General features: G+C 44.4%; 1 protein-coding gene across 4 annotated transcripts in view; it reads left to right on the top strand.

Annotated features, from left to right (window-relative positions):
• The window catches only part of TNFRSF11A (TNF receptor superfamily member 11a), a 35,575-nt gene extending 11,909 nt beyond the window's left edge, over positions 1-23,666 (top strand). For 2 of the 4 annotated variants that reach the window (XM_065667518.1, XM_065667517.1), the window contains 10 exons: positions 2,266-2,347; positions 2,809-2,934; positions 3,484-3,627; positions 4,604-4,697; positions 5,059-5,153; positions 5,749-5,856; positions 7,521-7,573; positions 9,214-10,051; positions 14,762-15,135; positions 21,809-23,666. In XM_065667518.1, coding sequence (XP_065523590.1) covers positions 2,266-2,347; positions 2,809-2,934; positions 3,484-3,627; positions 4,604-4,697; positions 5,059-5,153; positions 5,749-5,856; positions 7,521-7,573; positions 9,214-10,051; positions 14,762-15,135; positions 21,809-21,856 — 1,962 coding nt within the window. In that variant the 3' untranslated portion in view covers positions 21,857-23,666. The remainder of the gene's footprint in view (positions 1-2,265; positions 2,348-2,808; positions 2,935-3,483; positions 3,628-4,603; positions 4,698-5,058; positions 5,154-5,748; positions 5,857-7,520; positions 7,574-9,213; positions 10,052-14,761; positions 15,136-21,808) is intronic. The other 2 variants (XR_010610077.1, XM_065667519.1) reach the window with 2 other exon arrangements.
• The last annotated feature ends 395 nt before the right edge of the window (positions 23,667-24,061 follow it).

The following is a 24,061-nucleotide window of genomic DNA, read 5'->3' as shown; positions in this document are numbered from 1 at the left end:
AGACTGCTTGTTGACATAGAATGTAGAATTATGCAGCTGTGAGTTATACCATAACAATAGCCCTTTTTATACAGTAAAGCACAGAGGTAGGAGATGATTTCCAGAAGGTGGCTGAGCAGTTCACCTGCTCCAGTAGCCTTGGCACCAGGGAATTGCTGCTTCTCCTCAGGCTGAGCTGCGATTCTCAATAATTATTCCAGATCTTCTAGCTGAATGCTCTTTATTTGTCTATCCTTCCTTAAAAAGGATGACTTTGCCCTTGTTTGACACTTCAGTAATTTTTTAGTCTTTTCTTCTGAAGAGGAACTATCAAACCGGGGCAAACAAGAAAGGAGAGGACATTCTGTGGCAAAAAGTGAGTGACCGGACCTGTTGTTGGTCTCACCACTTTTGTTGCCTTTTCAGATGTCTGGGAATAGCGAATCAGTTGCTCAAGACCTTCTCTCTGCTGCTCAGTCCCTCAGCATTGCCTCAGTCCTGTGCTGGACAGCTTAATGCTTTAGCAGACACCGCCTGACCAGTGTTACAGGACCCGAGCTCCTTCGATGACAGGAGTGTTTTCAATGGTTCCCCGGGGACGCTGAGCGGTGTCACTGTTCCACTGCCAGGCTGGCCCAGCTTTCCATTTCCTAGATCACCTCCGGCCTTGCCAGCACCGATCATTATCCTGTACTCCTCTTGGGAGGTGCTGCACAAACACAAAATGCAATGTTTGCTCCTAAACCTATATAACCTAATCACAAGATGGGTACAGCTAATGAATGCAAAGAGACAAGGAAACGGGGAGACCACAGAAAGTTTCTTATAAGACTAGGCTTTTAATTTGACCTGGGATTGTTTTAATAATAAAAAAATGGCTTAAAGTTGTTCCTAAGCTGCAAAAATATAGAAACTCAAGACCTCTGACTTGAGGTACTTATTCTGTTCCAGACACAGCTAGTGCAGTTTTGATAAAAACAAGTCATGCACCAATCCATGGCTCAAACTCCAAGCCAAAAGGTGGTGTTCTAAAGCAAAATGTCAACCTTTTTGGTCATCTGTAAGTTACAAGACCTTCCCAGCATTAGAAGAGGACAAGAGGCTTAGGGATAAAGATTTTCTATTTAAAGAGATTGTTGTTGCTGAAACTAGAAAAGGAAAGGAAGTAAAGACTTAGAGGAAACAAGAGGAGAATGCTAAGTAGAAAAACAGAAACCAGTGTTAGTAGGCTGTTAGTAGGTTGTTAGGCTGTCTTATGCTATTAGATGGCAAAAGCTTACTTTAGCCAGCAGCAGGAGCTTTACTGCAGTTTTCTCGAGGTAAATGGGATTTTAACAACCGTATCTAATAAAGAAGGACAGCTTGCTATGGGTCAGATTTTGAATCATCTTATCTACTGAAAGATCAACAACTGTTTGCAAGGTTTTGAGTTTGCCTGAAGGATTGGTACTGAGGGACTCCTGGGCAGATGAAGCAGGGTCAGTGAGGAGGAGCTTGTACTCGGCTGTGTGTAGAACCAGGGAGCAGGGAGGGCATACGAAGGCCCATAAGAGCTAGAGGCAACACTGCTACCTGCTTTGTCCATGCTCTCTCACATAACAGTTTCAGGTGTTTTGGGGCTGGTTTGGTTTTGAGTTTTGAGAAGCAAAAAGCTGTTGTCTTTATTGTGTCATCTCTGCAGGACACAGTGTCTGCAGGACACAGTGGGAGCTATAAAACGCTGCAAAATTAAAGCCCAGTATTTCCTGGAGGTAGCCACACTCCTGGAGGTAGCCAGGGGTGTTGTTGCTGGGAACTTCTTTTTCAGCAGTATAAATCATTCACCTTACTTGTTTGCTGAATGTTATACCTTAAACCTGTCAGTTGCTCAGGTCTTGGTGTGAGTTCTGTGGAAGAGACTACAGAAGTATCTCTGTGCCAATTAGTATCTCTGTGCCAATTTTCTTCTCTTTACAGTTGTTTTAAAGTCATAGATTTCAAAAAATAGAGTACTGTAAGAAAAGGTTATATAGTGGGCCAAAAGTTCATGACAAATTGCAAGATTGTGTTATTTATTCACCACCTGGCTGTATTACAAGTACCTGCGTGTACAGCGTCAAGTACATATTCTTAGCATGTCTACAAAGCGCCTTTGAAGTCATAAATGTTAGGTAATTTTTACTGCTTAGCTATCAAAAATGCTATACAGAAGGAATGTTTTCTTCTCTGCCAGCACTGTGACTAGGCAGATCTGAAGCTCTTTGAGTGTATTGGTTCTCATGTCTTCTCTCTCCTTCCTTACTCCAGCTGTCACTACAAATTACTCCTCTGTGTGAAAGCGAACAACACTATGAATACTCTGGACGGTGCTGCACAAAGTGTGAGCCAGGTACGTGAGCACTGGGCTGTAGCAGCTTCAGAACTGAAGAGCTCATTCAAACCAGCTCTGTGAGTCAGTAAGGCAGCTTGGTCTTGTGACTCTGCTAATCTATTGGCACATACTATTGCAGGTACATGATTTTAGGCTTACAAGTGCCTTCTGGTGCAGGAGTGGCCTTGCTGACCTCAGCAAAAGCCACAGCAGTTATTTTGTTGGGATAGCACTTAACCACTGCAGAAGACAGAAAGCAACTTGGTTCTTGTGCACATAGGTAGGGCTGCTCCCAGGCCATAAGCTTTGTGGATGTTTCAGTGCCACGCTAAATGGGGGACAGACTGAGGAAGTGAAAAGGTGGCAGTAAGAAATGATTGTCCACAGCAGTGTTAGTCCAACCTGTTCTTTTCCCTAAGCTGCTTAGACAGCTAGCGTGCAACTTGCAAACGGCCAACTTGTCCTTCTGTCATTCACAGGAAAGTATATGTCTGCCAGATGCACTGATACTTCTGATAGTGTGTGCAAGCCATGTGGCCCAAATGAGTACATGGATGTCTGGAATGAAGAAGATAAATGCTTACTACATAAAATATGTGATCAAGGTGAGCTGTTCATACTGAAGAACCTTTCAATCCAAATGAAGCATAAATATGGGAAGGTGGATCTAGGGAAGTGGCTTTGTCCGAGTACTCAGCACTGGAGGCTGGGCTTGGAGAAGAGCCTGATGGAGAGGGAGGTCCCCAGACAGCAGAGCTTCTGTGCTGAGCACCACAACCATAGTCTCCATGCTACTGATAATTGTTATCTTCACTGGGGCCATTCACCTCCTTTGAGTTGATCTTAAAAGTTGTCCTTTTGCCCAGCATACCGTGCACTCACTTCCTCTTAACGCATTCATCTCACCATTGCAGAAGCTCTGTTTATTTCCCACAGCAGCAACAAGGAAAATAAGTATTGCTCAGGAGTGCAATCAGTGAGGAGCCCCCTGTTCTGGTCAAGGGTCTGCTATGCTTCCTCAAAGATAACATTTCCTCTAACATGGGTGGGTTTACTTCTGGCATTTAGGCAAAGCCAATAGATAGAACAGGAGGTTCATTAACTTGAGGCTTATTACCAGAGACATTTTTACTCCCATCTGCTTTCTCTTTCAGGTAAAGCCTTGAGAGAAGTGAACCCAGGGAACAGCACTTTCCAGAGGCAGTGTGCTTGTACAGTGGGCTACCACTGGAATGAAGACTGCGACTGCTGTCAGCGAAATACCATATGTGCTCCAGGATTTGGAGTCAAGCATCCTGGTAAGATAAAGAAAGGGGACATACAGAGTGAAATGTCCAGCCTTGGCCTACAAGGTAAGGCCAGCATTATGTGGGTTGTGATGTTAGAGAGGACACTTTGGACTCTCAGATGACTGTCAACAGAAGATGCGTATCTGAGTTATCTTTAGTACTGCATATAATCCTCCTGGACTGTTTGCGTTTTGAAGCCTTTTATGTTTGTAGTTGAAGTAGTATCTTGGATCAAGTGATTTTTACAAGAAACCACGTGGACCTGGCACTAGTTGCAAGGTGTTCAGTGTATTTCTAATGCTTGCTGAGGTGTCTGACTGAGTCACTAGGTCATGCATTGCTCCAGTGTTCAGAACAGCAGTCCATTCAGAGAAGCAATCTTCAGGGATTGTTCCTGAGGTTGGATTTGAAATCAGGTTTTGTTCAACGACTTTGCTTTGGCATTTTATGATATTATAAGCAAACTCAAAGTTGTAATGAGCACTGGGAAAAGCTGTGCCAAGCCTGTGAGGAACCCCAAAAAAGCAGCACGTAATAGAGTCATGGAGGATGAAATGCTGCATGGGCTGGAGCACAGTAGTGCTGTTTTTTCTGCAGTCTAGCAAGTCCTGATACAGCATTTTGTTTACTGTGGCTTCACAGAAGTGACAAAACCAGTTAGTGTTGCTGTCTGTGGCATAGCACTGACATGAGGAAGTTAATGGAAGGGGAAGGATATAATAGCTGTGTGTTGTTTCACAACAACTACAAATGGCTCCTGGTCATTTCTCATTTTGATTATGTAGAGAAGTGCTCAGGTGAGCCTAACATAATTTTTTCTGCTTACATGTGACTGTGATTGCTGCTCCAATGTAATCTAAGATCCCTCTCTTGTCAGGGAAGCTTTCAAGGGGGCTGGTGGGGTGAAGCAGGAGTATGGGGAGCGTAATCACCTCAGCTGAAAGGAAATTCAGCTATGAAGTTTTTCTTTCTTTACTACACACAGTGCAACAAGACCAGGACACAATGTGTATACCATGTCCCAGAGGTTACTTCTCAAAGGTTGCTTCATCTACTGACGAGTGTAAATCCTGGACCAAGTAAGTCCCTGTATCTTGTAAGAGGACCACAACAGCCAGGAGACTGGGAGAAGCTTGGGTAAAAGCATTTTTCAGTGGGGTTTTTCTGCAGAGCACACAGAGCATCTCTGTTGGTAGTGCAGCAATAAAAGCATTCTCACACTGAAGCTTGAGTTCTCTCTCTTGAAGTAAGAGAGAGCAGGAACAACAGAACTGCTGAGCTGATTCAGCTGAAAATAAAGATGGTATCTGAGGTTCTTATGGGTGGAGAAATGCAGGAGAAATGTTGTATGTTACAATAGAAAGTGCTACTCTGCATAAATGTTGGAGCTATGACAAGCTTCCTCTTTGAGAACCTAGGCTCTTTGTCTTTCTTTTTCAGCTGTACAGCTCTAGGAATGACAGAAGACATGCCTGGGACTGAGAAGTCAGATGTAGTTTGCGCAGAATGGAAGGTGCCAGAGCCATCGGAAGACGGTGCGTGTCCTCGTACAGGTTACATGTTAGAAAGTGGCAGGCAGGAGGAGGCATGTGTTTACTAGCGGCTTTGGCTGGCCTAACTCCATTCCCGTTGTGGGTGACTTTAGGGGGAGCTGCTGTAGGCCAAGACCCTGTTCTTGGAAAATCCCACCATTAAAGATTACTTGAAGCCTTGTGGCCCTAGGGCGCATGTCTACTGCTAAGCAGAGCTTTACACCTCACACTGAAACTGCATGGCAAGCAGCAATGCTGTTATACCCATGACCTCCAGGGGAGAAAGCACAGCCTGTGGGCTGCTGGCAGCTTGAAAGAGGACTTCCAGAGGAATATGACTGGGTCACACCTCTCTGAGACACAATGACTCTGGTTTCTTACAGAGATGGCTCTTTTCTTTATAGAGATGGTATCTTCAGTAAGGCTGCTTGTCACAGAACTGCATGAATTCTAAAGCTGTTGTCTTTATTACAGAAACTGAAAATGAACTAGGAAGGAAAAAATTCTCTTGTGGAAAAGCAGGTGAAATGAGCAAGGATTGTCATACAGCTGAGTACAAGCTGTGTGTTGATGGCACTATCTTTTTTACATCCTGCAGGAACAAACCAGATCTTATACGTGTTGATTGTCGTCTCGTTTTTTGTGGCACTAATTGGCATTGTCATCTCCATTGTATACTACAAAAATAAGGGAAAAAAGCTGACAGGTACGTGTAGCTAACGATATTCATGCATGTGACAACCGCATGGCTCTCTGTGCACTCTGATTTCATGGATAATTACCATTACCATGTTTAACTATATGCTGCTCTGCACCACGTGGCACAGAAGAGCCCTTGGCCAAAGGGAAGCAGGCACAGACACAGGGAGCCTTCACCACCTCTTGTCTGCTTTATCCCACTCTCCCTCCTCCCCTGAAACCAACATCTGGACGGGTTAAAATATGGATTTCAAGACAAAGGCCTGTTGTGCTTTTGAAAACATGATGGAGGCAGTGTTTTTAGCTGAAGTTCTGATGAGGTATGTGGGAAATACTAGAAGGAAATAGAATAAACAGTAAAATGAGAAAATTAGAAAAATTTCAGCAAAGGCATGCTGAATGACATTGGGGTTCTCAGTATATTATTAATTCAGTGGAATTACCTTCAACAGTTACTCAACTCTGTGTTAAGCCCTGGATCTCCTTAGTTAAGGACATGTCCATATTGTTCTGTTCACATTTTATTTTCTCCCCCAAAACATGGAATGTTTTTCCTTGTGTAGTTTTCCCATTGTTTCCTTTCCCAAGCCCTAGCAATGTATGAAATGTTTCGGGAACAGTGGAAGGGAAGAACAGCAACCCTGTCTTGTAAAGTATATTTCAGCCTGTGTTTTAGAAATAGGGTGCCTCTGCCACACTAAACATGGGTTGTGCTAAATCTGGAATTCCTGGGATGGGCTGGAGGAAATGGTGACTCTTCTTGCAAACCAAATACGATGCAAAGCAGGTTAAGGGGGAGTTCTTTTTATTGACAGTCCTATTGCCCTGATGTTCTGCAGTGAGAGTCCTTCATTGCCTTTGGGTGGTCAGTTCTGCTAGCCAGAGCCCCAGAGGCTTGTAGGCTCAGGAAGAAGCTCTGCCTGCCTGACGAGACAGGGAATTGATGGTAAATGTGCAGGCTCAACATCAGAAGAACAGAGTCACTGCTGGGAACTGGCAGTGGCTACATAGCTGATCTATCTTCAGACATACAAAACCAGCAAGTGTACATGAGACTCGAGCCCTACAAAATCTTCTGAAAGCATAAACAGAAAACAAAAATTGGTAACTCTATTAAGTAGCAGCCTTTACCATAAAGTATGTTGAACTTCAAGCTTTTCCTTGGAAAATGCTCCAAGTACATGAATTTCCTCATTAAGTACACCCTGATTAAGTGGAATGGGCTGCATTTGAGCCTGCCATCCTGTGGTTTCAGTGGCTTACCCTCTTCTCGCCAGGCTCCTCACTCCTGTCTGAGAATGGCCTTTTGGCCATCCATGTGACTTCTCTTGAAATAGACCATACGGCTGCAAGCGGGTCGGTATTGGGCCAGTCATAGCCTGGTGTGACATATGACCAGGAAAGAAACCCCATTTGATGTGGAACACAGTTTAACTGTGGTCTATTTTAGGAGGTTGGAAACATTTGTTCCACAGAAATATATCCCTGTTCCAGTTACAATGAATCCTCAGCTAGAGTGATGCTGGGACACTTGAACAGTCAGTAAAAACAGTCTTGCTGGCTTTTATTTAATATGATATTGTGGACTGTGCATAACTGTGGGTGTTTTGGTTTGTGGCTAACTACAGTGCCTGCTATATGTAACAGCTACTTCTTTTGTTTTCCCTACAGCAGATCTACAGAATTGGGCTAGCGAAGTGTGCAGCCAAATAAAAGGCACAAAGGTAAAGGCAAAGCCACTAGCATTTTCTCTTTGGTTTATGTTTTGCTTGCAGCATTCCTTAAACTCCTCCTGAAACAGACTCCACATTAACATTTGTCTAAAAAACAAGTTTTGAGTTCCTCCTTTGTTTTTTTCAGTCTGGTTTTCTGTAAATGTGAGGCATATGAAATCACCATTCTCAAGCAGCTTCTGAACCTGCTCTCCTGTTTCCTCCAGTTTGAACAGTTCTAAAAGTCTCTGTGATGGTTAAATATTTAGGAGGAGAAAGTTAAGCCCACCGGTTGCTGAACACCTGAGACTCTACGAAGCAGACAGCCGTTCTAAATCCTAAGAGCAGGAAAAGCTTCAGCTGAGTTTGCACGTTTTTCATATACCAGAGTGCTCACAGGGGAGAAACCTGGACTTGGGGCAATAGCAAGAATGCCAGACATGAAAGGCAGTAAGCACAGGAGCCATCAGCTAAAGAAACTGGCTGGGAGACACCTGCATTCTAGTGCTTGCAGAAATCCTTCTTGTCTATTCAGATGTGAAAAATGTATGAGATTTTTCTATGGAAGAACAACAGAGCCTGTGCTTGAAACACTCAGACAGGGACACAGGTTCAAATGCATGTGCACTGCCTGCTTCACACTGTGGACGTGGACTGAGGTGTTCAGGTGCATGCTATCCTCACCACCCCATCTAGGAGCTCTGTGTAGTTTAGCTGCTGAAAGACTCAAATTCCATTACTAAAAAAACCCCATACCAAATAAACCCACCTTTCTGATCAGGAAGTTCCTCTTTTGTCTCATAATTGTTCGTGCAAATTCCTGCCTTGGCAGCTGCTCAGATCCTCTGGGACAAAGGCGTGAATCAACAGCAATTAGTAGCTGGCAGCATTTACACTTTCTTTTTTATCCTGGAAGATCTGAACAGACATCACAGATGAAAGCTATCAGTTTCCAAGTAACAGTTTTTACATCACGACTTCCATGAACTGAAGGAAACCCTTGAAGTATTTCCCAACCTTTTTTTTGGGGCCGCAACCAAAAATACAGCTGTACTTTGACAAGTAGTGGCAACATGAATGGCACTGTGGGCCTTTGCATTTCTTGTCCTAACATTTTCTAAGTTCAAGGAACATTGCCCATGTGATTTTTTTTTTTTTTCCTAGCTTGTCTTGGTCCCTCTGAATCAACCCAGTTTCTTTCTTCCGTCATTACTGATAATAAAGATTTTACTCCCAGTAAGGCCCTCACAGTTCAACAGCCTTTCAAACACAGAGGGAGTTTTGAAACCCTTATTAGCTGTTAGGTAAGTCCTACTGATGGTCCATAAGGAACAACAGAATGCAGTGACTCTTCTAGATTTATTAACTCCTAAGTGCCTTCTTAAGAACTAGGAATAATCATCTCCCAAAATTAAATGCTATTGTCCCTGAGGCCTCCAGATATTTTTCTGAACACCCACTGAGCTCAGCACCACTGCTCACAGTTTCATAACAGAATGGAATTACCCATGAAGGGTCAAATATAGCGGTGTTCCTAAACCTGAGCATCTCCACGCGGAGAAGGAACTGAGATCTGCCTTTTCCCTTGTCTAGGAAGATAACCTTCTGCTGATCTATTTTGTAAATATGTTTTTCTTTTTTATTTCTTTCAGGAGCCCCCCAGAGATACATCTGTTACCATGAACAACGTGAATGTTGTTGTCCCCCAGACTTCTGAAGGCATGTGCCTCCTGGGTCCCGCTGGCTCTCCTGCCCGTGGAAACACATGCTGCACCAGTGGACATTCTCCTTGCAGGAATGGGAGCCCCAGCATGGCACCGTGCGAGGTGGGAGGGAGCCTACAAGGGTTTTCTGTCGTAGCTGAGACTGATGATGACCATTTCCCACCAGTTCCCACAGAAGATGAATACATGGATAAGGATCTCAGTACCACTGATTATTTGTCCTTACCAAGCAGGACTGCCAGTAAAACCGTGTCGTCATTTTTGGAACCGATGGAGGCAGGGGAGAATGACAGTTTAAATCAGTACTTTTCAGGGATTGGGAGCACAGAGGATGTATCAGTCTCTCAAGGCTTTCACCCTTTCACAGATGGGGCACACACTGCCACGGACAAACTTCTTCAGAAATCTTGCCAATATGCCCACAGTTGCCCGAAGGAAATTAGCAACAAAAACACAGATCATTGTGCAACAAACTCTGACTCAGAGAAGATCTGTGTGAGGTGTGGCATTTCGTACAGGGAATCTCCCAGAAAGTGGAGCAAATCCGGTTGTGCTGCAGCTGACAGTGCCTCCACCTCCCCAGAAACTGGATCCTATGCACAGTGCACGTGTGGCTTGAATTTTCTCTCTGCTGGTCAGAGCACGCTAGCAAGTGACCATGGTATGAAAGATGCATCTTCAGATAGTACCAACATGAAGTACCAGAACACAAGCAGAAGTACTTCAGGGACAAACAGCAGCACTTCAGACCTCCCTCCAGCATCTGGTAAGCCCATAAGACTTAACCCATACACAGTCATATAGGATTATTCTCTCTGCTAGCTCAGTATTGTTCAGAGGTCTGATTCAGGAAAAGGGGGGGGAGAAGAATGAAATTATGACTTTTCACTTAATTGCCCTGAAGCTAAACAGAAAAAAAAACAAACCCAAACTGAACCCTGAAATAGTAAAGCCATTTGGCTTGTAATGATTTCTGTGACAAGTACAAGCACTGTGAGGAACCATTGTCCTGCCCTGGTCTAACCAGCAATGCAGAGCCCATCTGGCTGTCGCTGCAGGGGCCAGGCAATTCTGTTACTGAAGTATTTTGGTGATAGCAGATGCGTGTGTTGGAGAAAACTGGGAAGGAGGAGAGTATAGGAGCCTAGAGACTGAGTTAAGAAAGGATGCCTAACACTCAGAAGGGTGATTTTCCATTCAACATTCTGCACTCACATTTTTGCCATTAGGTTTAAGTCCAGTTACATTTATATGGTGGTCAGTGAAATTCCAGCTGGAGCTGTTAATGTGGTGGCCATGACTGGGTCTGAAAGATTATGTTCAATTTTGTGCTTTTAGCTCTCTGTTTTAATTTGCAATGATTGTCCTGGGTTCAGCAGTAGCAGTCATTTTTCTCCTTCTCCGCCTAGGGGGGGAAGTGAGCAAACGAGGTTTGTAGTTGGGTTTAAACCACGACAATGATATAAGCATCACCTAAAGATAATTTCATGCAGACATTGTTTCTCCATGTTCTGTCTCCTAAACAATACTGGAACACTGTTGCCAATTTACTAATTGAGTAACTATATCAAAACTGTCAAATGAAAGCAGGTGAAATATCACTGAAGCAAAACGGGTGGAAGGGAAGTTATGAGCCTTTTCTGGATGAAACCTTCCCCTCTTTTCGCTATAGAAGTCTTCAATCTGCCTGTCATGTGTTACCAGTCACTTTAGATTATAATCTCTTAAAGTCCAATGCTATATTTTTATTTATGTCGATGCATTGCCAAGCATAATGAGACCTTGGTTTTGACTGGGACATCTAAGGATTACTGTAATACACGGAACAGTTGTAAGCAGTTGCTCTTCTTTAAAACCATGTTATGCTTTAAAGTTTCTTACGGAGACATTCTTGTTGGTCTGCCAAAGCCCACAAGCAGCACTTTGGAAGGCCCTTCTCTAACACACATGCCATGTGGGAATCTGAAAGTGTGTGTCTCAATCTTTCTGAGAGCAGATACTCCTTCTGCCGTTTCAGTTTCCTGAAATCCTGACACAGTTTCACTGCCTGGTCTGTACAAAATTCAGCAGTGGTAAAGAGAACACAGATTATCTGTTGTTGTTGCTGTTGGAAGGTGACTCTGAGGTACAACCGAAAGCCAAGTCATATTTGGCACTGCAGAAGTATTGCTTTTCTTTCTAAATCTGACAGGAAGAGGAAGAGAAAATATTAAGGAACAGTAGGGCAAAAAGGAGAGTTTGGATTTAAGTGACATGCTAGAAAGTGCCATCTTGGATCTGCAGCATAATACTTTCTATTGAATTTTTATTGTGTCTGTGCCTTCAGGTATGTAGATGCTACAGTGCCATCTGGTGAAACCTGAGCACAGATGCTGTCTTCCTAATGTGCCATTTTTCAGGCAGGAATGCTGGCAGATACTGACTGAGCTGTGGGCAGCATGAGAGTGTGGGTTAGTTAATCTGCAGGTCATGTGGCTTGCTGGCAGAGGGTTTTTTCTGTCCACAGAACGGCCATGCCCTGCTGGCAATGCCTGGTTACACAAGGAGTGGGACAGGGTTTAGCCATAGGTTCCACACTGAAGCACCCTGCCCATGCTGGGGCTGCACATGGAGCTGCAGCAGCATCAGTCATTTTGCTGGGCCTTCTGCAGTGGCCAGATGGAATAAACTTGCGTTCAAAATAACTTTCTGTAAAGCTTCTCAAAGCAACTGAAGCCACCAGGCTTCTCACAGTAATGCTAAGACAGAACAGTTCTAAAGAGGGTGGCTTAAAAAATGGGAAGAAAAAGGCCATGGGTAATTCCATGAAGTTTTGGTTTTAGTTTCATAACACTCAAAATAACAATAGAAACTGCAAACTCTGTTCCTTTTGTGAAATAATCCTAGAGGACCAAAGTAAACCTCTAGACAGGTACCACTTAGAGGGATCACTGCCAGTGACAGAGTAAGCCTTTTAGTGCTCTTTCAAACCCCCCAAGCCTGAAGGCAGTCAGAACATGAAGCATCAGTTCATGACACCTCAAATCATGTGCAGGGCTACAACATAAAGCATGAGTGCAGAAGGACTTAGGTGACTTGCAATTTGGAATGGTTTTGCAGAGCCTTTCTCTTCCAGAACCCAAACCAGCCCAGACTGGCAGCAACAGTTCTTACCACCTAGAGGCCATCAGATGGCTCAGAGAAAATTAATCACCTGCATTGTTCCAGTTCGTAGTGAATAATTAGTGCAAAAATTAACCTGTCATTGTAATTACTATCATCAGGTAGTATGAAGAGATCAAAAGGCTGAAACCTTGCAGAGAACGATGCCTTCACTTATCCCCTGAACACATCCCTTATACTTTTCAGGTTGGAAGCACATGTCTTAGTGCAGTCCAGGAAGCTCTTGTGTCCATTTTCTGTGGTTTTGGGCCCCAAATACCCTTTTGTTTCATCACAGTGCCTTCAGAAAGCAATGAAGATTTGGCAGCCACATTCAGCTAGACATTATAAATGTGTTAACCTGCCCCCCATCCCCACTCTCACATATATCTCTAAATTCTTGGCCTCGTACTGAGCACTGGTATACTTCTCCGCAAGTACTTTTTGCAAGTGACAGGACACCTGAATGAAGGCAAACAGTTGTTTTTGTATTCCCATTATGCGTAACAGTTTTGTTGATGGCAAACAGCTGAACCAAATTGAACACAGGGGATGCAACTGGCAGGGAAAAAACTCCAGCAGAGAAAACTTATTGACACCTCATGTTAATCAACAACACTTGGAAAGAAAGCAAAGAGCTAGCAATGCAGTGGTTTAGCAGAAATAAATAGGATTGCTTGAGGGGGGCTATTTAGAGAGACACTTGAGTGATACTCAGAGTCAGCTATGAGCAGGTACAGGTCCTAACTCAACACAGCTGGAGCCCAGTGTCCTTTGCTGATGTGCAAACATCACCTGTGGCTGCTAGAAAAACAGGATTTCTCTGGGCTGGGCCATGCTTAGCTGCAGTGAAAGAAGGAATGTCTCAAGTGTTAAGGATCATAATGAGGAAAGGCACAAAACATCTTAAGAGCTGTCAGATCGGTCCACAAGAAATGATTAAGTGAAGCACGACAGGAAGAACATTCCTTAGGAAGAGTGTTCATAGGCTAGGAAGATTTTTCTCTTTTTAACTTGGTTGCTTCAGTTTGATTTTGAAACTTGAACAAGTTTGTTAGTTTGTGGTTGAAAGTTTGCTCTCAGTTATTTTCTTTCTGCTCTGAGGGAAGTCTGTTAATTCCCAAGCCTGGTCCTGCTGTCACTTGAGTCAGCAACTTAGTCTCTGAATGGTAGAAAGATTGAATTTATACTGACAAATCTCTAACCACAGTCAGATTGACTGAAAAAGTAACTGTGTTAGGTTGCTATAATATAGGCTGCCTCTTCACTAGAGTCAGCATATATCCAGGTTAGTCCATGAGAGCACTAGATGAGTACCAGAATGTACCTACAGGGAGGATCAGAACAATGTCAGATAACCGTCCCTGTCATTAGGACACTGTGTGACTGTATGGTCTGATGTTAAGTCTTTCAGTATATAGAATCATAGAATCATAGAATAGTTCGGGTTGGAAAGGACCTTAAGATCATCCAGTTCCAACCCCCTTGCCATGGGCAGGGACACCTCACACTAAAGCATCTCACCCAAGGCTTTGTCCAACCTGGCCTTGAACACTGCCAGGGATGGAGCACTCACAACCTCCCTGGGCAACCAATTCCAGTGCCTCACCACCCTAACTGGAAAGAATTTCCTCCTTATATCCAATCTAAACTTCCCCTGTTTAAGTTTTAACCCGTTACCCCTTGTCCTGTCACTACAGTCCCTGACGAAGAGTTCCTCCCCAGCATCCCTATAGGCCCCCTTCAGGTACTGGAAGGCTGCTATGAGGTCTCCACGCAGCCTTCTTTTCTCCAGGCTGAACAGCCCCAACTTTCTCAGCCTAGAAATTATATATTATATAATATATATTATATATTCGATAAGCTTGCTACCTAGCCCACACGGTGTGATTGATAGTTTACCAAAGGGGAAAAGAACCCCAATGTGATGCTTGGGACTCTAAAAAATTATCTCATAATTAGAAATAATGACCATTTCCTCACAAATCATGGGCAGAGGCACTTTGGATGCAGCTTGTGCATCGGGCACCACGGGGGGCATGAGACTGCTGCTCTCACTCTTGCTTCCAAGAACACAATTGAGAGAGAAAACGCTTCCAAGCCTTCCAGTCAGGATCCGTGTGGGTGATTGACTTTGTCCTAAGGAGGCAAAAATGGAAATAATGAGAAGGTCCAGTGGAAGGCATAGATTAAAAGAGCATCCTTGTGTCACGGGGAAAAAAATAATGGAACAAGAGTAAAGCCACCACTGCGGATTAAATTCACAGTGCTGAGCGTCCATCTTGTGAGGGGAAAACACTAATCACACGTGTCTTCTCTCCCCCTCCTTCCCCAGGAAATGTGACTGGAAACAGTAACTCCACCTTTATCTCAAGCGGACAAGTAATGAATTTCAAGGGCGACATCATTGTTGTCTACCTTAGCCAGAACTCCCAGGAGGGCGCAGCGGCCTCGGGGCCAAGCGAGGAGGAGAACGTGGGCAGCCCCGTGCAGGAGGAAAACCTCAGCCGCTGCGAGACGTTTGCCGGCAATGGCCAGCACTACAAGGAGAAGTGTGCGGAGCTGCAGCAGGGCTCCTGCCCGGCCGCGGGGAGCGGGGGCCCGCGGTGGCCTGCCGGATCCCTGTCCCAGGAGCAGAGCCCATCCTGCCGCAGCCAGGCCTTGCGGCCAGTGCAGGAGGAGGGGAAGCTGGGACACTTCTCTGAGAAGGTGTTGAACTGAGGCCAACCGCAAGGGGTGGTGGGGCTGCCATGGGGCTGCTGAAATCCCGGGTGTCGCGACAGACATGGAGGTTGTTGCTGCCCACGGGGTATCCCAGGAAGTCTTACAGCTGGAAAGGACGTTTGTGGCACAAGTGCCAGCAGTGGTGCTCTCGCTGAAGAGGTTACTGGTAGGGACAGGCACACGTGTGAAGCAGGCACACTGCCCTCGTTGCAGAAGCAGCAGCAGGGCTTTCTCCTCTCCCTCACAGAGTGGTTGGCTCCCACTGGACCCCGCTCCCTGGCACCTCTCCACAGCAAGCAGCAAAGGAGGGTTGATCCTTGTAGCCCATGACATGGTGAGGAGGAAAACGTTGCTTGCCGGGCATGTGGGGCACTCCTGGAAAGAGGATAACATGGTGGAGGATGCACTGAAAGGGGCCTTGAGCTCTGCCATGGGGTTTTTTTTGCAACTAAGCTGCACCCATTCTGCTGGGTCTTGGGCCTCCTCCATGCCTCTGTGGTGGAAGGAAGTGGCAACCACCTCTGCTGCTGAGCGTAGTGCCGCTGGCAACCTCTGCCTCCCTGCAGAGATCAAGCAAGTGCTGCCACCCCTTCCCATCTTTCCCCAAGGAAGCAGATGTTCCAGTCTCAAACCAGGGCCAGAGCCAACATCCTGGCCTGCCTCTTATTACCTTGTGGGTAAGAACAGGTGTAATGCTGCCCCACGCGCACTGTGACAGGCAAAACAGCTGGTATGCCTTACAAGCATATCAGATAAAGCCTAAGCAAAGAGCATTTATAGTTTTGGAGCCTGATTCACCTCTGCCATATTGCACCTCGCCAGAGGAATCCACGCCCCTGAAGATGAGAGTGACAAGTGCCTGGCATGCTGCTGCATGAATAATGTCACTGAAGCTTAAGACACAGAGCTGCTAGCAGGTGGAGGAAGGGTCTGTGATAACCAGCTGTGGTCATTTCCTGAGTGACAGGAGAGGGAGAGATTACCTAGTGATGGAGAGTTTGATCAGGGTCAAACACTGCCTTCATCTGCCCAAACAATTCTGTCATTCCCTCTGACACTTTCATTAGCAAGCAGAGCTCTACTTAGGTAGCATGAAGCTATTTCCAGAGCTCAGCCTCCCTGAACTGAAATCATACTGTAGCCACTGTCACAATGAGAGCTGATAAGCAGTGGGACCAAAGGTTCAGATTTAAAGAATAATAGTAGTTGTAGTTAGAAGGGAGTCTCAGCTGGCTTTGGTTCAGGTCCCGTATCCTGCAGCCTCCTCCAGCAGCCACTCTGGAGAGAAAGGTGAAGGGAACAGAGTCTCAAGGAACTCCCAAGAAGAAAAGATAGTATTTTTAATGATTTCCTGACAAGGGGTAATTCTCTGACATTTTCCTGCACAAGTGAGTACTGCAGGAGGCTATCTTCAGTCTGAGACTTCAGGAGGGTCAGTGCTGTGTTTCTTGCCAGACTGTAAAGGGATCTCTTACCTAGTGTGATGGAAGAGGTCTCTGGTAGGGAGGGCTCCTCCCTGAGAAGGTTTTAAAGCTGAGGGGTTCACTGTGTAGCTGCTCTGCAATAGTATTTCTCTGCAGGTGAAGATACCTATAAAGCTGACAAGGTGACCACTGTGTCATGATAATGGATGTGTCATCCATAATACAAAAGGATGGGTTTAGCCACCTTCACCTCTCAGGAGAACAGTTCTGCATTATTTATATATCTGGGATGTAAAGTTCAGGACAAAATTTCAGGTCTCTCTTGGGTGGCTGGCAAAAAGGGCACTGAACAACCAGTCTCCTTTCACCTCTGCATGGCCCTCCTAGCCTAGACTCAGCCAGGCAGGTAGGTTGTCCCATTCAGTGATGGCTACATCTGCCTCTTTGAAGGTGTGTAACTGAGGCTCTTTTATCTGTGGTATTCTTTTGTCCTTCCTGCTGGATCCTTTACAACCTACTTCTAGCCTCTGCTGGCCTAATTCAGTATACCCTAGGCATTGGTGCAATAGGGACAAGGAGGCAGAGCCACCATCACCTTGATGCAAGGTGATGGAGATGCTTCCCCACTTCGTCTTCGTATTTTCAGTCATGTTTTCCTGGAAAGCATTAATCCAGGATATCAGCACCACTTACAGAGCAGAATTCTTGTGCTTGGCTCTGGCTAAACTACCTGGCCGCAAGTCCATCTTCTCCTTCTGCAGCTTTTTTCTTCCATTAGTTTGTATCTGCCACCAGAAAGCAAACTCAAAATCCTGATTTCAGAGAAGACAATGGCAAGTTTACTAGGTGTCCTCAGTCCTCTGAATTCAGGATCCTCCTGAGCAAGGACTGAAACTAAGATCATCAAGCGTGAAGAAATTGATCATAATAATCTTGGCACTTTGTCAACTTTCTTATGGGAAATGTGATGTTCCAACAGGTCCATATTTCCTATAAAGTCTACCCAAAAGTGAAAAAACCATATCACACTCATCACTGTGCTGCATGTTCCTTGGGTCTCTGCCTGGCTGCTTAGACATGGATCCAAAGGGACTTTTTATCCTTGTGGTTTCATTTGCCATCAGTTTGGAGCTAGGGCTGGTTTTTAACATCCCTTTGTACAATGGGGCCCTATGTGTTGGGCACTAATTTGGAGGCTTCTGGCTGCTATTGTAATACACATAATTAACGATAATAAAAATCTTAAAGATCTACTTGAGAAAAAGTGAAGATTTTCTTTAAGTTAATGGACAAAAGAAAATACATTTTTATGTGCCTATTTTGATCAAAAAAGAAAATCAAATGCGAACATAAAAACTTTCCCAGTCAGTTTTTTTTAATATCTTTTGTATGTAGAATTGTTTTAACAGAAAGCAAACCCATGCCCATGCATAGAACCAAACAGGAACTCTCATAGATCTGGTGTAGTAATGCCTTACTGCTGAGAACTGGTCACGGATTCCAGCTCATTCCTGAGGTGTCCTCCTGCACAGCATGCATTTTTACACATCTTTCAGTCTGAGAAGCCACAACATGCATTATTCATGATGAATATACTAGGTGCTCTTGAAACTCAACTACTTCAGGCCTGGCAGGGCAGCAGTACTTCTGCATATAACCATGGAAAAATGAGGAGCAGTCTATTGCTCAAGGGCACTGGAACAGCCATTCTTATCCACGTGGAAAACAAGATAGCAAAGATCAGTATAAGCAGTAACTGCTGTTAATCTGTGTACTCTGCTGCGGGTTCACATAGAGATTGGAAATCACTTTACAAGGCTTACAGCATATCTGGGAGTAGCATCACTAAAATGTCATAATTTTTACTTGTTCATTCAAGTTCCCTTCATTTTATCATACTGATGGTGTCTGAGCAATTACACCCCTGTGCCTATGATAAAGGAGAATTCTGCTGAAGGATGTCTGTGCTAATCAGGTATTTAATAAAGCTGTAGTTTTATCAGATACCTCTCTATTCAACTTAGGCAGCAGTGCACTCTCACCACCACCCTTAAAAACCATCCGCAGCAATTGAAGGATTCGCTTCTGCCAGTGCATGATACTAGACATGGTAAAATGGCTGCAAACTCTTTGTGTGAAGAAGTTATTTCTGGAGTATGTAGCATATATTATTAATAGATACTTCATAATAGTCACTGAAAATTTGAAGCGTACTTGATCAAGTTATCTGAGGTTTCTTGCAAGGAATCATTGACTGGTTTGGGTTGGAAGGGACCTTAAAGTCAATCTAGTTCCAATCTCCCTGCCATGGGCAGGGGCACCTTCCACTAGACCAGGTTGCTCAAAGCCCTTTCCAACCTGGCCTTGAACACTGCCGAGGATGGGGCAGCCACAGCTTCTCTGTGCAACCTGTGCCAGTGCCTTGCCACCCTCATAGTGAAGAATCTCTTCCTTACACCTCATCTAAATCTACCTTTTGTCAGTTTAAAGCTATTCCCCCTTTATCTTATCTTATCCCTACATGCTGCTGTAAAAACTCCCTCTCCAGATTTCTTGTAGGCCCACTTTAGGTACTGGAAGGCTGCTATAAGGTCTTCCTGGAGCCTTCTGTACTTTGTGAGGCTGAACCACTCCAAACTTTATAAGCTAGTTTTCCAAACCTCCTTCCAAATGACTGTTGCTGTTTTCAGTCTATCAGGAATAATTTGATGTTGACTTGAAAGGCACACGCTAGGGAAACCTGCCTACAGCGCTGCTTTACAGCACACTTGCTGGGACATGTTGGCACGAGAAAGCTCTGCCTGGCAGCATTTGACATTTGAGGATTCCCACCCCCTGCTCCCCACAAAGTTAAATGCCAACAGTTGGCATTCACCTTGGCTGAATTGCAATGATATCTCTGAAAAAGTCAAATCGGTAATTTTACAGCAGTCGCAATCACTGCTGAAGCAAGGGGCATGTGATTCCAGGTGTTGGTGGGAACAAGTCCCATTTCAGACAGAAAGATTGTCTCTTCTTGCCTGGCATTATCCTAATTTCCAGAATGAAGACTGAATTGTTGCTGTACAATAAATGAGTTCTCACAGAGCTCTGCCATAGGAATTTTTACTGTGCCATTGTGCTGCAGTGTCAATCACCTTGTTGAGTGGGAAGGCTGAAGCAGAAAACGAAATGCAAACAGCTCCTTCACATCCCAGTTTCTTGAACTCGATTCCATAGTAAAAGGTACTACATTACATATGATTGCTAAGTCCACATTAACAAATGTTGTAAGGGGGAAATAAAGAAACAGCATTTCCCCTCTCTCCTGCCCCAAACTCAGAGGAGGAACTGTTGTTGCTTAAGTGGTGTTGCTGATCACACATGGTGTCCTTACCTGAGGAGATGGTGCAGGAGAAATTCCTCGACCTTCTTCTTCTTTTCCTGTATTTGCAGTGGGTTTTATACCTTCTTATTTCTTTCCCCACTTTCACCAAATATGGGATGATTTTCTTGAGCTGAATGTGTGTTATTTTCAACCATGGTTAGGCCTTCAAACCCATTCTACCCAGCAATAAGGGCCGCACTCCTCGACGGGCAATGTGCAGTTTTTGCATGTACCTTCAAAGGCCTCTATTGTCATCCAGTATTTGTACCCTAAGGGGTCCCCATGAGGACTCACCCTTGACAGACCTTAGCATATACCTCTATTTCTCATTGCTCTCACTTCAGTAAGTGTGGTTGCTTGGCTTTTCCTTCTACAAGGCATCAAAGCTTCCTGTGGCCAACAAGTGATCATGTCATCTCTGCAGCAAGATTTGCTAGCCCTCTGCTCTTGCCTTCAGGTCCTCCAGTGCTCCTGTTGCATTGTCATACACTTATGTTTTTGGTTCTGGGTTTGTTTTTTGTTGTTGTTTGTTTTTTTTTAATGTAAGCCGCAGTGTCTGATTGGATGTGTTTTAATACTGCTTTTTTCCTTGTCTAGCTATCTATGGTTTCTTTGTTTTTTGGCTGAGGATTACCACAGCCCTTCTGGCTCATTCCTTAGCCTGCCTGATCACTTGATCGGTCCTTAGGTTTTGTACTCACTTTAACTTGCATCAAAGTTGACAGGTTTGTGGCATCATGTTGCTATTGGGAGTCTCAGATTTCTATACATTATATACAGATGATCATATATAAAATTGCTCCCGATTTCAACTTCCCAGAAAACTGTTAGAAAGGTTTCCAAGGAGGGAAAAGGTGCTCAGGAGTACTGGGGACCACTTGGACAAGCTGTACATACGCAAGTGAATGGGACTTGGCAGAATGCATCCAAGGCTGCCACATCACTGCAAAGCCATGCTTTGACATCCTTGACAGGTCACGGAGTTGAGGGGAAGTCCCAGCTGACTGGAAAAGGGCAAATATTACACCCATCTACAAAAAGGGGGAAAAAAAGAAGACTTGGGAAATTACCAATGAATCAGCCTTACTTGAGTCCCTTGAAAATGGTCGAACAGGTCCTCATGGAAGCTATTTCCAGGCATGAAAGACGAAGAGGCAACTAGGAGAAACCAACACGCCTCAACTAACTCAATCCTGTCCCAGTGTCAGCAGTTCATTGTTTGCTTTGTTACTGCTTCTGTAGAAACTTGGGAGGCTGACCTTACTTATGAAGATAAGGCAAAGAAAGCATGAAGGAAAATCTTCATGTTTCCCTCTGGCATCTGTAACTAACTGGCCAACCCCACTCAGAAGTGGACCTGCTTTTTCCTTCTGCTTGCTAACATGCATACAGTATATTAGTACTTACTACTCTTGACATATTCAGCTGGGCTTTCACTCTTCATCTCTGCATGCCAGAGTGGTATTTCTATATTTTGCTGTGGAAGCTTGTTCCCTTTTCTGTCTCTCATGTTCCTTTTTTGCATCTCAGTTCTCTCAGTAGCTCACAGGCTGATATCTTGCTGTGCTGGCTGCTTTTCCTGCTTAGGTGGATGGACTGCTCTTGTGCTTGAAGAAGGCCGTCTCTGAAAGCCTCCCGGTATTCCTGAATGCCTTTAGCTTCCAAAGTAGTCTTCTTGGATACCTTTAAACAGCTCCCTGAGCAAGATGAAATCTGCTCTCACTAAGTTCTGGGGCTTTATTCTGCTACTTATCTTCTTCACACTCCTTAGGATGTTAAAATCTATGATCTTAGCACTGCAGCCAAGGATGTCGTTCCCAGTCTTTGAGTGGTCTGAAGAAGATGTCTGTTTTTCTTTCCCTATCAGGTTGTCCATAGCAGACACCCACACCACAAGCACTCCCATGTCCTCTGATGGTGACACCTCTGACTTTGACCTAAAGGTACTCAGCTGGCCTGTTCTCTTGCCCATGTCCTCAAATCACACTTTTACAGAGAGCATAACCCCTCCTCCTCTTCCACCTATTTTGTCTCTCCTCAAAAGCGTGGAAGCTGTTGCTTTTGTTCTAACAGAGCTATTTCCTCAGCTGGTTTCTAAAACTACAGAAAACCCCCAACATTTCAGCAAGTTCCCACTGTGGAGCCTTTGGTTATAGGTCTGAAAGCTTTATCTTGGGCATAGAATGGGCCTTCAAATTTCCTACCTGTAGGAAGGAGAAGGTGAGAGGCAAGGGTTGGATCTGGAACAAGGAGGAAATGCTGAAAGAGCTGCTCTTCTCACTGCCCTGTGGGGGTGGAGGGAGAAGACCCTTGCCCCTCTGGTGGAGGCAAGCTGGGCAACAGCATCCCAGAGACTTTGTCAGTGAGACCTGGATACCCCCTTTTCTGAAGGGGAAGAAGCACCCAGCAAGTGATCCAGGGTTTCCATCAGGTGAAATCAGACCTCTGCGTGTGTGTCTCAAAAAAATCGGTGTATAGAAAAGGAAGTGAAATTGGCCATAGGCAGTACATGAGAACAAAACAAATGCCAAAACTGCTGCTCTAATAGGCTGCTCCTATGATCTTCACCTTACTACAATGGCAGGCTGTTTAAACAAAGTCTTGATTGTTTGAAGAACCTTAAATGAGGATTTAGAAGGTGTTTTTCAGCATGCAGGCCTGTCATTACAAATCTTGCTTACTTAGCCTTTATGAAGCAGCTAATTTTCTTCATTCTCTCTGGTTTTGATCAGTCCTAACATTTTTTTTTCTCTCTCTCTTTTAGTGTTGTAGGTGCTTCTAAAGCACAGAGGTTCTTGCTCCCTGTGGGAAACATAAAACACTGTTTCCTCAAGGACATTTTCTTTTTGCATCATTTCAGTTCTTCATTGGGTTTTTTGTAAGCTTAGCTGGAGATAAATGAGCTAGACAACAGATGGTAGAGCTCATGTGATAACACAGAAAATTTTTCTTTAACAGGGTGTCCACTTAAAAATGCAGCTGCCTGCTGGTGCACTGCCAGATTTCCTTCTGAGAACACCCTTTGAATGTATCAGAGAATGGGATGGATGCACATGGTTCTAATGATCGTCTCAGCAGGCTGCTTATAAATGTTTCCTGCAACCCCTCGTCTTTTCATCCCCACCCCAACTTGTCTGCTGCGTGGGCAACAGTTTGTGGTATGTCAGAAGCCTGTCCCCTTCATCATGTTCACTTACACAAACAATCTTTGCAAGGTTTTTGTCCCGTTTGTCTGAAAGGATGCTCCAAGTATGATAAAGAGAGGCACATAAAAATAAATCCACTTCAGTGCTTCGGTTTTGTCAGTCAGGCTGGCCTACTATATTCAAACGTTGATGCACTTTAAGCCGGCTCTCTTCAAAGTCATGTTCTTTCTCAAGTCCCATTTAGGTCTATCACACTGTATAATAAATCTTACAGCTGGTGCTTTGTTGATGGAAAACACTAGAAATTAGTGAAGTATTTTTGTTCTTCTTTAGGAGGAGATGGAACATGAGGAAAAACAGACTCAAGAATCCTGTCCCATTAACCATTTTTAAAAGTCTTGAAGACTTGTTTGCTTTGGGATCGCCATGTTTTGGTTACTTTGACAGTAAGCACTCTTCCATGCAACCATTTTGTTCTTTCACAGCATTATTCTTTTGAGGGAGATGGCTGAAGGGCAGGTTTGCCCTAAATTAAAGATGGAATTGAGTTCTAAATAAAAATCTCATATGGTTCCTTTACTCCTTTACAAAGCTTTGCCCTGCTTTGCTTTGACCAGAATATGCCCACTGCAGAGACTGCAGTGCCACTGACACGAGTGCCTTGGAGTTCATTGCAGATACACTAAACAAGCCACAGCAACAGCTTCTCTAGGTTGCATCTGAGTAACAGCAGCTGTTTCAAACAGCAAAGACTTGCTCAGGTTTGGGGTTTGGGTTTTTTCCCCCTATAGTTTTCTTTCCCTCTCCCAAGCTTATCATTCCTTTTTTGTTGTAAATACAAAGGTCATGGTTTTCAGAACAGTGGGTGACTCATTCTCATGTTTGAGCAATGTGATCAAAAGGGAAACTTAGAAGTCCCAGTGCGGTATGTATTGTTATTTCTCACGCACCACGCAGCCAGCATGGTGTGTGAG

This window comes from Lathamus discolor, chromosome 2 (assembly GCF_037157495.1).
Source record: "Lathamus discolor isolate bLatDis1 chromosome 2, bLatDis1.hap1, whole genome shotgun sequence".
NCBI lineage: Eukaryota > Metazoa > Chordata > Aves > Psittaciformes > Psittacidae > Lathamus > Lathamus discolor.
Note: the sequence above shows the minus strand (reverse complement) of the source record. Positions and strands in the feature narration are given on the sequence as shown.